A 14,485-nucleotide genomic window follows, 5' to 3' on the forward strand; every position below is an offset into this window, starting at 1 on the left:
GGATATGTAGCAAAAAGAAAGTGGGTAAGACCTGTGTGTCTCACTGCTCCCTCCCCCATTCTTGCATGTTCCTCTGGCAAAAATCACAATGAGTAACTTCTCCTAAGTAGAAAATGTACATTTTTCATACCCATGAGAGAAGGCTGTTACCTTCCAGTTTCTTATTAAAGTTCTGTAAAAATACTTGCAACAAAAATCTGGGATTTCATCCTAATTTGATACCTGTGACTAGTGAGGTTTGCTCTAACTACGCTGTACCCCCTCAGTTGACTCAGAGTTGAACAGAGGTCTTGGCTGCTTCTCCGTTTTGGAGTTCCATTCTGAAGTCATGTTCTGCCATTCTGTTTAGAAAAATTGATACCGACTTTAATTATAATATTGTCACTATCTTGGTGACACATACATGTAAGGGTAGTTTACCAATTAATTACAAGTGTAATTTTCCCTTCAAAATAAAAATCAAAATTTTAAAGGTGGGAAAAAAATTATTAAAAAAAAAATCTGTTACCTATAAATTACACGTAATAATTCTATACAAGATTTAACATAGTACACAAAAAAGACCCCAAAACCACTAGACAAAACAAGCAAAATGTATTTTAATTAGTATTTCCAATAATAAGTATATTACAACTGAAAAAAAGCTACAATAAAACCTTTCAAAAAAGATTAGCATGATCAGGCAATAATTTTCTGAGTCTTAGATTTTTCTACTAATTTCTGATACCAATTATCTTATGGTAGTACAAAAGCATTAATATTTGGAATATATATATATATATATATATATATATATATATATATATATATATATATCTTCCTTGCCAAATAAAAATATCTATACTATATAAAGATACTTGGCTCTTTAGTTGTCCTTTGGTCTGTAATACACTGATCTGGATATACTGCTGTGGAAAGCAATAGAAAAGAAAGTGCCATTTTACCTTAATTAAATGTTTAAAGCAAGTTTTAAATCACAGCATCTTATGTGTGGTGTTTTTTTGTTTGTTTTCTTCATTATTCCAACCCATTTTTCTTCTAGTAGCTATAAATCAAGATTGGCTTTTTAATAATTTCTCAAAATATGCTGATCTTTTCCTAATTATTCTGAGAGTTGTTTACATGGTGTTGCATTAACATGTAAAATGTTTTTTTTTTTAAAAAAAGGGTCCATGTAGTATTTTGATTTATCTTACATTGTTTTTAAACTGATTGTTTAAAGAAAAATTGTCATTTGGGGAGTTCCTTTTTAAAACCTGGCAGATAAATTTGCAGCATGAATGTCTCAGGAGAAAATGTGAATGCTCTGATTTCTTAGAGCAAATATTTTGCTTTCCCCTCAGCATGCTTACTTTTGCAGATACTAAGATATGCTTCTTGCAGTTTGTCATCCACTGTCTGTTTGAAAACAACAATTTCCTTCCACTGTCCTTGTGTTTTTAAGAAAGTGAATAACATCTCTGATTCTGTTATAAAAAGATTTCTCAATACCTTCCCATTTGGGATACTCAGTTCTCACAGTTCTGGACAGAAGTGTTCCATGTGATCATTTTAAAAGTTACAATAGCTTTGTGTAGTACTTTGGATTTCTACACATTTAATTGCTATTCTTGTGTAACAGTGATTTTGTATACATTAGTAAATGTCATTCTCACCAGATGTTTACTTTGGGGATTTGGACAGCACCTGTGAATTACTTGAATCTAACTGTATTTTCCTACTCCCATTTCAAATACATAGCACGAGTACATTCAGAAATTTTCAGCTGAATTGCATTTGACAAGTCCTACATGATTCATGATGAATAAAAAAATATTCTTTATTGAAACTGTCAGCCTAAAATTAAAGAACTGACATTTTTTTTTTCTGTTTCTTTTGCTTTAGGAATGACTGGCAATTACCTACTAACAAACCCTCTTCTTCGACCACACGGCACTAACAACCCCTATAACACATTGCTCGCTGAAACAGTTGTATGTAATGCCCCTTCAGCTCCTGTGTTTAACTCACCAGGTGTGCTTATACTTCCTGAATAAAACTGCTTTTCTTGGCTCTCTCCAAATCCCTTCTTTTCCCTAGATAGAAACTCGAGTTGCAATGCCCTAGCCATACATTCTGAATTTCTGTCAGTTGGAGAAATACAGTATTGCCAATGTCAGCTTGTAAAACTGCACTATATTATAGTAATGCCTTTGCCATAACAGTATTTACCAATAATTATCCATGTTTTTAACACAGGTGGCATAAATCTTAATATACTATTACAGGACTGACAACACATGGTCCGAGAGCCCATCTTCAAGATATATATCACTTAGAGGTATCACATCTATGCACTATAAGGTTGACTCTAAAGCTTGCTGAGAAAAACCTGCTTTGGGAACAGATTAGATACTAAAGCAGTGCAAGGCATCTTGACACCTTTGCATACCCCAGAGTAGAAAATTGTATCCAGCATCAAAGAGATCTAAACTATAGTATAGTGCAGCTTTATGGTAGATCATTTTCCTGTAGGAAAATCTTGAGATTAACAACTAGAACAGTTTAGTTCTGTAGAAATAAGGGGTGTCATCACTTACTTAACATTTTGTTGTTACAATAGCTCATTGCTTTTTTTAACTCCAGTGCAATTAATCAGTAAATATCTAGCAGTTACTTCGTGAGGAGACATAAGATCACTTTAGTATAACTGGAACAGTGTATCTTTGATAAAGAGCTCATAAAACCTTGTTTCCAGTTTTTATTTCAAGTTTTCTTTTTAACTGAACTGCAGTTTCTATTTTCATTCTCTTGTTTTCTTACTTTCCTTATGCTTTCCTCTAGCAACCTACAGAGAGACAAGTATGGGAGTAAAACTTAACTTTGCCTATCAAATGTAAATTTTTTCAGCATGATTTTTAATGGACACAATTAAAACATAACTAGCAGTCATGAAGTAGACTCAGCGGGCAAGTGGTTCACAATTTGCAAATGAAATGTTTCCACATTGAAAAAGAACTTGCTTTTTGGGAAACAACATGAGGTCTGTAGCAAACCTGTTGGTAACAAAAGTTACGAAATGCTGAAATAATTTGCTGTTTAAATCCAAAGCAGTGTCAAACACAAATGCTCAACAATTTCTTTATATTTTTACATTCCCACAGTACTTTTGCTACAGGCTATGAAAAGTTTTCAAATTAATTACCTGATCATGGGCAACAAAATTTGCCTCATCAAACCAATTTGAATATATTCTAGCATGCTTAACTCTGCAGTATATCATAGAAAACTCATTTTGGATCATCAGGCCTATTTTGGTATCTGTTTAGCAGAAGAAAAGAGAATTATAGAATTAAATCACTTCCATGAGGGAAATGAATGCCAGCATGTGGTCCATGTGTTGTCTACTTTTATAAATGCCATATGTTCTGTGCAGTTAAATCCATTGCAAGAAAAATCTTGGAACATACATGAAATTGCAAAACTACGAAGTTGTTTAATCAAAGCTTAAAGAGACCTTTCAAACAACCCTCATCACTGTTTAAATCAGTACACATGGAGAGGAGTTAACAATAACACAAATACAGAACGATTTGTAAATTACTCAGCATTTATTTGGAAATTATTACTTCTTTTTTTTTTAAAGTTGAAGACAAAAATCTTTTCATGAGAAAATGCAATTACTTTTTAATTGAAAACAGTATTTCCAGAGAAGATTGAATTTTCTAGGATAAGCTGCAGCTTTAATTATGAAAAAAAAACCCAAAAAACAAAACAAAAAAAAAACCCTCATAAAAACAAACAAAAACAAAAACCAAGAGAAACAATCAAAAAAACAAACAAAAAAATGCAACCAAATGGGAAAATGTATAATCTTTTCCAAAACAATCATTTTCTTATACTCCTCCAAGCCTTGCATATGATGCAGCAGCCTCACAGTGGTCAGTCTCATTTCAGTAAAGTCACTCCATTCTTTCTTTACTTCCAGACATATCTGTAGATTAAATGATTTTCTAGGAATGCTCTAATCATCTGACTTTCCATGGTTCAGACTGTTTAATTTCTTTCGAAGTTTTTTGTTTTCTTTTTTCTTTGCTTGGGAAGCACTGTGCTGTCATAGTTTACATGTCTTTGTGTCTGTAGGAAAACCTTTTATTTATTGTGTAAAAAAAAAAAAGCCCAAACTGAAAGAAAGCATAAAGAGCCTAATCATCATAAGACTTCATTTTTCTACCCCTTAAACTTCTGTTCATGTTTCCAGCAAACTTACCCAATCTGTCATTCCTCCAGCAGCTATGAGATATCAGCCATGGCTGATTGCCTCTTCCCATTCCACAACTAATATTTATTCTTTGGTTTAATTTCTGTGACCCATACTTACAGAAATTCCTAACATTTCTGCATTTGACTTCCATGCCCATGGTAACTGTGGGCCTAACTCTTAATTAACGATTCTGGTTCATTCAGTGCTGTCACTGTGACTGATGCAGACTGCAGGCAAACTTTGACCTTTAGAAGCCTGGGGCCGTTGTTGGCAGACAGAATATTAGTGCAAAAAAATTACATTAAGTGGGAAAAGAAAAGCTGTTATTGCTTAGTAATCTAATTTGCTGAACCCTTGCTCTGACTAAGTTGCTGAGAAGCTCAGTAATTCTTCATCATGTTACAATAAATCATTTTACTTTCTTTTATATATCAGCTACTCTTAGGCCAGATAGCCTGAGCAGACAGACATGATGTGAGTTGTCCAAAGTGAGTCATTCCACCTGCTGTCTATCGTGTTGTTGGATGGTGCTTGTGGGCCCTGGTCCCTGTAGTGTGAAAGATGGCTGTCCTTGTTTAACATGAATTCTTTGTATTTATCCATTTTTTCCATTCTTTTCTTTACTTCATCTCAAAAAAAAAAAAAAAAAAAAGGAAAAAATGTTAGAAATGTTGTTTAAAGTAGTTGCTTGCCAGTTACGTGGGTTTATGTTGTACATTTACCTTCAGTTATGTCTGTGATCTAATTCCTTTTTAATTTAGTGTCGTTTAGGACAAATTCTGTTAATTTTCTTTTCCTGAATCATGGTGGTGTACTTCAAAACATAGTTGTTTCAAAATAAATTGCTTTGCATTACATATGCAAGGGCATGGAGTGAACAGTTCCTTGTGGAAGAGTCACATAATTGACACTAAATTAAGAAATTAAAATGCCACTATTCCTCCCAGGAAATACAAGTTACTACCTTTACAATGCATCTTTCCTATAAGGTGTGAAACTGTTTACATTTGGGAATGTTCAATAACCTAACTTTTCTCATGTCTTACTTCCAAGTACAACTTTGTCCTGAACTACATTAAACAATTCTGTTAAAAAAAAAAAAATAATAAAAAAAAATAACCTCCTAAAAGCACATCAGGCAATAACCAGCTCTGCCCTTCTCTGTTTCAGGACATTCACTGAACAATGCCAGGGATACAAGTGCCATGGATACTCTACCGCTAAATGGTAATTTCAACAACAGCTACTCGTTGCGCAATGGAGACTATAATGACAGCGTGCAGGTTGTAGACTGTGGACTAAGCCTGAATGATACTGCTTTTGAGAAAATGATCATTTCAGAATTAGTGCACAACAACCTGCGGGGCAGCAGCAAGAACCACAACCTGGAGCGCACCCTACCAGCCAAAGCTGTGATCGGCGGGAGCAGTAGCGAAGATGACGCCATCGTAGCAGATGCCTCATCTTTGATGCACAGTGACACCCCTGGGCTGGAGCTCCACCACAAAGAGCTCGAGGCCCCCCTCATTCCTCAGCGGACTCACTCCCTTCTATACCAGCCCCAGAAGAAAGTGAAGACCGAGGGAACAGACAGCTACGTCTCACAGCTGACAGCTGAGGCTGACGACCACCTCCAGTCCCCCAACAGAGACTCTCTTTACACGAGCATGCCCAACCTCAGAGACTCTCCGTATCCAGAGAGCAGCCCCGATGTTGAAGAAGATCTCTCTCCCTCCAGGAGGAGTGAAAATGAGGACATTTACTACAAGAGCATGCCAAACCTAGGAGCTGGCCATCAGCTTCAGATGTACTATCAAATCAGCAGGGGTAATAGCGACGGCTATATAATTCCCATTAACAAGGAAGGATGTATTCCCGAAGGGGATGTTAGAGAAGGACAAATGCAACTAGTGACAAGCCTTTAATAGTGTAGCAAAGAAATATTAAAGGCCATGTACAAGTATTAAAAAGACTTAATTGGCCCCATGCAGGCTCCCTCATATCTGCTTGAAGAGACAATTCTGTTGACCCTGTGGTTCTCCAGTAACGGGGATGACTGGACCTCGCAGTTCTGTGAATTTTTATAAAACAAAAACTTTGTATATACACAGAGTATACTAAGATGAATTATTTGTTACAAAGAAAAGAAATACCAACAAGGTATTTTAAGATATCTTCTGCTGCTGAATTTAACAAAATTGTGAAAAAAAGAGAAATAAACACTTCCCAGCCATTTTACTGCAGCAGTTTGTGAACTAAATTTGTAAATATGGCTGCACCATTGTTTTTTCTAGGCCTACATTGTATTATATACAAGGCGTAGGTTCTAAAATCCTGTGGGACAAATTTACTGTATCTTACTATTCCTGACAAGACTTGCAAAAGCAGGAGAGATATTCTGCATCAGTTTGCAGTTCACTGCAAATCTTTTCCATTAGGGCAAAGATTGAATACATGTCTAACCACTAGCAATCAAGCCACAGGCCTTATTTCATATATTTCCTCAACTGTACAATGAACCGTTCTGATGAAAAAAAATGGCTAAAGAAATTATATTTTGTTCTATTGCTAGGGTAAAATAAATACATTTGTGTCCAACTGAAATATAATTATCATTAAAAAATAATTTTAAAGAGTTTGAAGAAAATATTGTGGAAAGCTCTTGGTTGCACATATGTTATAAGCTGGTTTTCTTACACTCTGTTCATAGTACGGTAGTATGTTTAAAATGCAAGCTCTACCCATTTTCACTTATTTTTCACTGTAAACAGTGTTCTGCTTTGACAAGTTAGTTTTTATTCTTACGTTTTAAATTTTTGTTGCCAAAAACCATCATTTCGGGAGAAAATTGTTTTAGAAGCCAATTATGCCAAGCCTTGCACAAATTTGGTATAGCTAACAAAGATTGTAACTCAATTCCCTGTTCAGTCTCTAATCAGGGTTGGGTGGTAAGGGGTAAAGGGGACACTGGACACTTCTCACAAGCTTTCTCGTGAATAAAAGGTGCCTGTCCTTTAAAAAAATAAAGAAAACATAACTATTACTCTTCCATATTCCTTCTGCCTATATTTAGTAATTAATTTATTTTATGATAAAAATCTAATGAAATGTAAATTGTTTCAACACGATTCTGCTTTTTTTCATCCCTTTGTGTAAACCTGTTAATAATGAGCCCATCACTAATATCCAGTGTAAAGTTTAACACCTGTTTGACAGTAAATAAATGTGAATTTTTTTCCAAATAGGTAAAATGTGCATTATTATGTACGAAGCATAATTGGCATCATCAGTCCTTCAGCCCAGCTGTATCCTGCTTAGAATGGCTTCTTTACATTTCATGATTTAAGTGTTGAGAATACAATAGAAACTGTCTGTATAGCTCTACAAGAGAGGTCATCTTTACTATTCATTACTCTAGTCACAATTGGATAGGATCAAACTCAGACATAATCAGGATCATTAGGAAAATGTACTGTAATTTCATAAATTTACATAACTTTTAAGTAGACATCTGTCCCGAAATTTAAAATAAGGTGGTAAACACCACTATCCTATCAGTAATTAGCAGTTAATTATTAGTGATGAAGATACATTGTTGCAGTGGGGAAAACATGAATAAGCAGCATTTGGATAGCACTCCAAGAGCTATCTAAATAATTAATCCATCACGGCACTGTTTTGAGTCAGATAAATAAGCACGATGGTCCCTATTTTTATCAGACTAGAGAACTGCAGAAGGCAGCTGATGCCCAAAATGTTACCTTCTAATCAGTGGCATAAGTCTGAAGTCTGAGTTGCCTTGGTTCTCCAGCCTCTTTTGTCCCTCTCAATCAAGGCCTCTCAAAGAACTTCCAAGTACTTTATTTGTCACCACTTCCAAAATTGTGTTCTTTCAAATAACTCTAAAATTAATGCCCTGTCATCACAGAGGCCATGGTTCCATGTGTGGCTATTGGCATTTTCATGTGTGATAGCAGCACAAATTCATTTGAAATGTCTATCAATTCTGTTATCTTTGGAAGTCCATTTGGAAAATAAATCAATGCTGATTTCAGGAAAAAAAAATGGGGAAAGACTTCCTGTTGTAGAGACATTCAAACTGTAAAAAAGAAAAACCACCAAAAAAAAAACAAACCCCAAACAAACCAAAATCCAGGTTGAGATGGAACTGTGGGGCTCAGGTAACCTTGATGTATCTCTAATCATGACTGTGTCACTGTAGCAATTGCTCTGGAAGAAAAAAAAAAAAAAAAAAAAAAAAAAGAGTAGGATCTATGTTGAAGATGCTAACTCTTGCCAGCATTTTGCTAACACTTAAAAGTTATTATGTTGGTGGTAGAGTCACTGGAACATTTAAATTTAATCAGAAATAGTTTACTTCTATTTAGTAGAGATGCTTAAAAATCTAAGGCCTCTATGAAATAAGGATTTGTTCCGATTCAGGGTAGACAACAGACTCTTAGGAGCAAAAAATTTTGCTGTGGTCTGTATGGCAACTTAAAAGCATACCTACTGCCTTCTATCTAGGAAATCATGTCTTAAAGATTTAAAAATGGTGGTGCTCAAGTAATTACAGTACACATAATCTAATAATATCACCAACTTTCAGCAGAATCTTCAGCCCTAGTTCAAGCAAGTACTCCTTTGTGTCTAACTAAAGGTGGCAAAACTACAAGCTGGAAAAAGGTTTGTAGCATTGTGATCTTAAATATATATTCAACTGAAAATGTAACAATTATGTTCTCATAAACCAAGAAAATGTAGCTGATGAACCTAAGATGAACCAGCTGAACCTAAGTATCATAAGGGAATTCTTTTGTTAGCTTCTTTGTAATGTAGGTGTTGCTTTTTAGTGAACCTGATTTTTTTTTAATGTTATGCTAGTGAGTGTTCTGTGTTTAGCTAGCAGCCAATACCTTGCCAGATTTCTGTTGGTGTAACTTCTCAGTGTAGTAGGTTACAGTATAATTATATAGCCGACAGCTTATTGTAATTTCTTTATGTTCTCTTCTCGCGTTCCTGCCATCTTGTCTTGGGATCAGAAGGACAGAAGAATTCAGAGGAAGAGTTTGAGGATAGCGAAATAATGACAGCAGAATTAATGGAAACAAGTATTTCTTCAGGGTCATCAGTTAACCAGTTCCTATGATGGTGCCAAGGATATGCTTCTATTTTAGGCACTGTCTTTCTGAAAAGCTGTAATTTTCCTATGGCTAGTAATCTCCTGTTAGTATCAGTGTTAACCCTACTGGCTCAGTTCAGTTCTTCCTTGTAACTTCAGTCCAGTTATATTAATTTCTACAAAAAAGATTAAATGGGATGTGCATTTAGTGAACTGTTGTATAATGGTGCTATGCATTGTTAATTATAAAATACATCTCAATTCTACATAAGTGAACCATTACATGAAGAAATGCAACACTGGTAATACCTTTATAGTTAAAATTAACCTTTATCTGTGAATTCTACAGTACACCTTCTTTTAAATTTGAAATGAAATTAATAATAAAGTTTACATATATTCACTTATGTAGGCAATAAAAGGTGTTTCAAATTGACATAAGTTATGGATAAAATATGTGTCATTTCATGTCCTAATTTTTAAGGAAAATTTTTTCTGAACTTCTCAGAACACCTGATATAAACAGAAAAAAAATGTAAACAGTCCCTGTGTACTGTTGTTATCCCACTTTGCCTCAAAACTAACTAAACTTGTCTTCTAGACCTGATTATATGACAATATATGCTAGTGTAAAGTTTTATCCCCGAATAAAATTATTTTTAAATCAAGAGATGCTACAGATAGACAATTATATATATATACCACATCTTCACTGACGTTCTAACTCACTAATTTCAGGGTACGTTGGAGAAAGAAAACTGATGGATCTCAGCAGTAATTCTTCAGTTCCTCCTCAGCTCTAGCCCTGCAAAGACACTTACACCAGGGAGGCCACAGCAAAGCACACCATAGATTTTTTTTTTTTTTTTTTTTTTTTTTTAAATAGATGATGACAGTCATCCTCCATATTTATGGAGAGCACTGTTGCCATTTCCAAGGGTTTTGTTGTATGGTTACAATATGACATCAGGCCCCCAAATTATTGGATGCCACTGGCATGCCACTGCCCTGCTGAGTCTCTACTACTACACCATGGGTTGGAATCCAGCTTTGCGATGAACTGGGGGTAAAAATTACCCCTACCACAGTCCTGGATGCAAGAAAAGTGTACCTTCTGTTTATATAAACACTTCATAAATTCACAGGAATTCAATTAATGGATCCAGCTGAATCATCCAGCTCTGACAAAAAATTATGAAGTAAAGGCTCATTAGGACTCCCATCTATTTCATCTGAGTGTTTGGAGGTTTTTTCAGTAAAATCCTTCATGTGTTTTTTTGTTTTTTTTTTTTACAATGACAACTTCTAAATCTTTTTGTTCATGCAGGATAAATTCTCAATGGTATTTCATTAATTCATGCCAAAGAGCATTAATATCTCTCTTACTGTATTATGTCATCATTAATCTCAACTGCTCCCCATCAAAGTTCCTGGCATGTGAGATGGATCACACTGTGGTGCAGCCTGAGTGGTTATAAATGCTACTGAAAATCATACACAAGCTTGCAAAAAATCATACAACTCGCTAGCAAAGAGATTCTAAAAGACCATTCCATCTTGGGCACCAGCTGCTGAAATCATCAGTCCAGGATCCCAGACAGGGAAAGTCACAGTTGCAGACATAGGTAGTTTTACCATAGAATTTTTTTCTATAGCAAAGTTTATGTAATTTTTAACCATTTTTTCCCTGGGTGCACATCTTATTTGGTGTGTTGGAGTAGGAGCCCTGGCACAATACAGACTGCACTGCCAACCACTTTAGAGACAACAAAGCTATGCACAAAAACCATCTATGCACATTAGAAGGGCTGATTCCCAAATAATGAACAACAGGTTAGTATCTCTACAGCCTTATCTAACAGAAAAGGAGATCTGAATAATCGGGATTGAATAGCTATCTGGAATAACTGTTCCAGTCCTCTTGTAGAATAAGAATTGCTTTAAAATAACACAATGCTGCTGAACTTTTGGTTGCCAGATTTGCTTAAAAGAGTGAGTCCCAAAGGTTAATGAGGTTTTCATGAAAGTAATTAATTTTCATTCACTTTACATATACTACTTTGTTCCTTTTTTTTGCATCAGAAGGATAAACAGAAACTTCTCAGCCTGTATTCTTTATGCCACTCATTGTTTTCAATACTTCACCTCTGTTTCCTATTATTTGATACCTTTCTAAACAAATACTTTTTTCAGCCTCCTCCATTTCTCTCATTTAGTTGCCAGTCCACAGATTTACTTTTTTGTCAGTATGTTTTAACATATGTGGCAAGAACAAAATTATGGGTATATTGTTATTGTTGATTTATAGATGGAACTATATTTTCTATTCTATGCTTTTCAGCTTTTTTTTCCGCATGGTCTCACATCATCTTTTGTTCTTAAAGTATCCCTTCACAGCACTTTTTTTTCCACTAAGCTGATCATACCAAGTAATGACCTCAATAGTTATGGTTAATTTAGAGCCCTGCAAAGCCTACAAATACTTCCAATTATTCATCTGAATGTGTGCCCAATGTTCTATTTGTCAGCATTTCATTTCATCTGCATCATGCTGCCCATTTATTCATTTTATTAACCCAGGTCATTCACAATCTTCCCTAGTTCTGATTAACTGAAATAATTCTATACTAACAGCAAACAGGCCCACCTTTCAGATAGCACGTTTATCCCCTTCTTCAGATAGTGCCAGTTTGAATGTGGCCCCTGTGTTTTGGGGCACAATGCCATTAGCCTATTGCCATCATTTTAAAAAATTATTAAAAAAACATTAAAAAAAAATTAAAAATCAACGATTTAGTCCTGTTCTACCTCTTAGTTTCTAGTGCACAACTACTTTAGCTCTCACTTCCTCAATACAGGTTTGCTATTCAAAGTCTTGGGTTTGTTTTTTTAAATCCAAATAAATTACATCAGTCATTCCCTCTGCTTTCAGCAGCTGCATGAATTTAGTATGTTAGAGAGGCACAATTTTCTTGCCCTAAGCAGTTGCATCTCTTTTGGCAAGGTTTCCTCTGCACTATGAGCTTAAATGTTTGGAGCTGCTACATGGCAGATCCAAAAAGCACTTAACTGCTCAAAGTGAAACTGAGGTGGAATTTAGGCGCTGAAATCCCAAGGTTCATCATCCACAGCTACAGCAGGAATTACTTCAGGGGCAGAATTAATTCTAACCTTATAGGCACATTTTTGCTACTGGAGACATTTTCTCATCTCACATTTGGTTACTGTGTGTTGAGCCATGTTGTCACAGTGGAGGTGACCAAGGCAATCCAGGCACCATGGGCAGTGTCACTGCCACAGAGCGTGTGCAGGGGCTGTCTCTGAATGCCAGAATCCAGAATTTAGGTTACCAAGGGGCTCCTTCTCTCCCCTGCTGAAGCCACTGTCCCGGCAATAATTACAAATTGTCTGGAGGTAAGAGAGAAGCTCTGCAGCTTCACAGTGTAAATGCCACCATTAAAGCTTTACAGCACCCCTTGATTTGCCCATACTTCAGCTGTCTCGCTGCAGCAAGAGCTGGATTTGGGAATCTTTCCGGATCTCCATGAGCCCATGTGTATCTCTTTGCTATGGAAGACAGGCTGTAAGATTTCTCCCAGCTCTTTTATTTCTTTATATGGCAGCTGAAGACTGATCAGGCCAGGTTTACTTTGTGTCGTGAAATGGTCATGGACCCTGTCCGAGTAGATCCAAGAATTCCATGAGTTTTGACATTACAGGTGAGGGACTGTGTGAGGCTGCTGGAAGGCCATGCAGTGCTATGTTTGTGGTACCTGCCTCACCGTGTGGCCTGCAGTGTGGCGTGGAGATGCTCCCCAGCCAAAGGTGAGCACCACATCACTGAGGTGCACTCAGGGCCCTACATTTCCCACACACAGCTTCTAAATAAGAAACTCAAAGAATCAAAATAAGGCTGGCCTGGAAAGTGACCCCTCAGCGTGGCACTGAAGAGCTGCTCACAGTCAGTACTGGTACTGAGTCACAGTCATCCACCTGCTGCAAATGTTGACCTGGGCCCTCAGCTCTCTATTTCTCTTGGGCAGGAGTAGCTTACTTTGAAGTTATAGCTAAAAACCTTCTTGAGGAGAGAGTCAGCTGTAGCTGGACTGGCTGGTGACAGGGCTCTTTCCATGACAAAGCACAAACACATGCAAGCTTATGTGAAACCATGAAGGTTTCTAAGTGCATTAGAGGCTGCTGTAAGTGCCTGAGCCTGGACTTTTTTTTCAAAAGTTGGGAAGGGAAGCAGAACACAGACACATAGAGAAGAAAATAAAAACATAATATGAATCAAATGAGGTACAGAATTAATTTCTGCCCTTTCTCATTTCTCTCCAGTACCACTACTACCACTACCTTGCTGCCTCCTCTAGGCAAGATAGAAAAATCTCAATAGTGTCCATCCATCTGGGTAATTCAACAAAACACTTCAGTTTAGTAAAGTATTTCTAACTCTTCAGTTTTGTTAATTCTGGCAAGCCTAGCGTTGCCAGATCACAATAGGCTTACAGAAAGTAGTATCATAATTTATCATTCCAAAAATGTCCTGAAATTTTCAAAGTACACTTTTGAAACTGAATTTAACTGAAACAACCTGTTTCAATGGACCAAATCCCTACCACTCACGAAACCACTGAAAACAAAGAAAACAAAGAAAATACCTAGCAAGAGAAAGGTGACTAGGCATTTTCCTTAGCGTAGGCTTCCCGTAATTTATTAGAAAATTCCCATTTTCTAAAGCAATGAATGCACCGTTTCTTGTGAACAAGGCAGTGTTACCCATCCAGAGGAGCTTGTAATATGTTCATCACCACTTCAGGAATCTGGTCTATATCCATTCTTAAGAGATTCCTTACAGAATCACAGAATCATTCTGGATGGAAAAGACCTTTAAGATCATTGACTCCAACCATTAACATATCTCTACAGAGTCCAGTGCTAAACCATCTTCCCAAGCACCACATCTGCACATCTTTTGAACACCTCCACAGATAGAGATTCAATCACTTCTGTGGGCAGCCTAATCCAGTGTTAATAACCCTTTCAATGAAGTTTCTTCTACTGTCTAACCTAAACCTCCCCCAGTTCAACTTGAGACCATTTCCTCTTGTTCTGCTGCC

General features: G+C 36.4%; 1 protein-coding gene and 1 long non-coding RNA gene across 22 annotated transcripts in view; one reads left to right on the forward strand and one right to left on the reverse strand.

Annotated features, from left to right (window-relative positions):
* Positions 1-7,494, forward strand: part of ADGRL2 (adhesion G protein-coupled receptor L2) — a 388,507-nt gene extending 381,013 nt beyond the window's left edge. For 11 of the 21 annotated variants that reach the window (XM_071750509.1, XM_071750507.1, XM_071750508.1 and 8 more), the window contains 2 exons: positions 1,885-2,013; positions 5,414-7,494. In XM_071750509.1, the coding sequence (XP_071606610.1) occupies positions 1,885-2,013; positions 5,414-6,168 (884 nt within the window). In that variant the 3' untranslated portion in view covers positions 6,169-7,494. Of the gene's footprint in view, positions 1-1,884; positions 2,014-2,238; positions 2,321-4,678; positions 4,732-5,413 lie in introns of all 21 variants that reach the window. The other 10 variants (XM_071750516.1, XM_071750518.1, XM_071750527.1 and 7 more) reach the window with 3 other exon arrangements.
* Positions 1-13,596, reverse strand: part of LOC139799089 (uncharacterized) — a 31,565-nt gene extending 17,969 nt beyond the window's left edge. Inside the window, exons 1-3 of the long non-coding RNA XR_011727086.1 lie at positions 13,335-13,596; positions 858-908; positions 223-341 (exon numbers count right to left, since the gene is read on the reverse strand). This is a non-coding gene — a long non-coding RNA (uncharacterized lncRNA). The remainder of the gene's footprint in view (positions 1-222; positions 342-857; positions 909-13,334) is intronic.
* Positions 13,597-14,485: the final 889 nt, after the last annotated feature.

This window comes from Heliangelus exortis, chromosome 8 (genome assembly GCF_036169615.1).
Source record: "Heliangelus exortis chromosome 8, bHelExo1.hap1, whole genome shotgun sequence".
NCBI lineage: Eukaryota > Metazoa > Chordata > Aves > Apodiformes > Trochilidae > Heliangelus > Heliangelus exortis.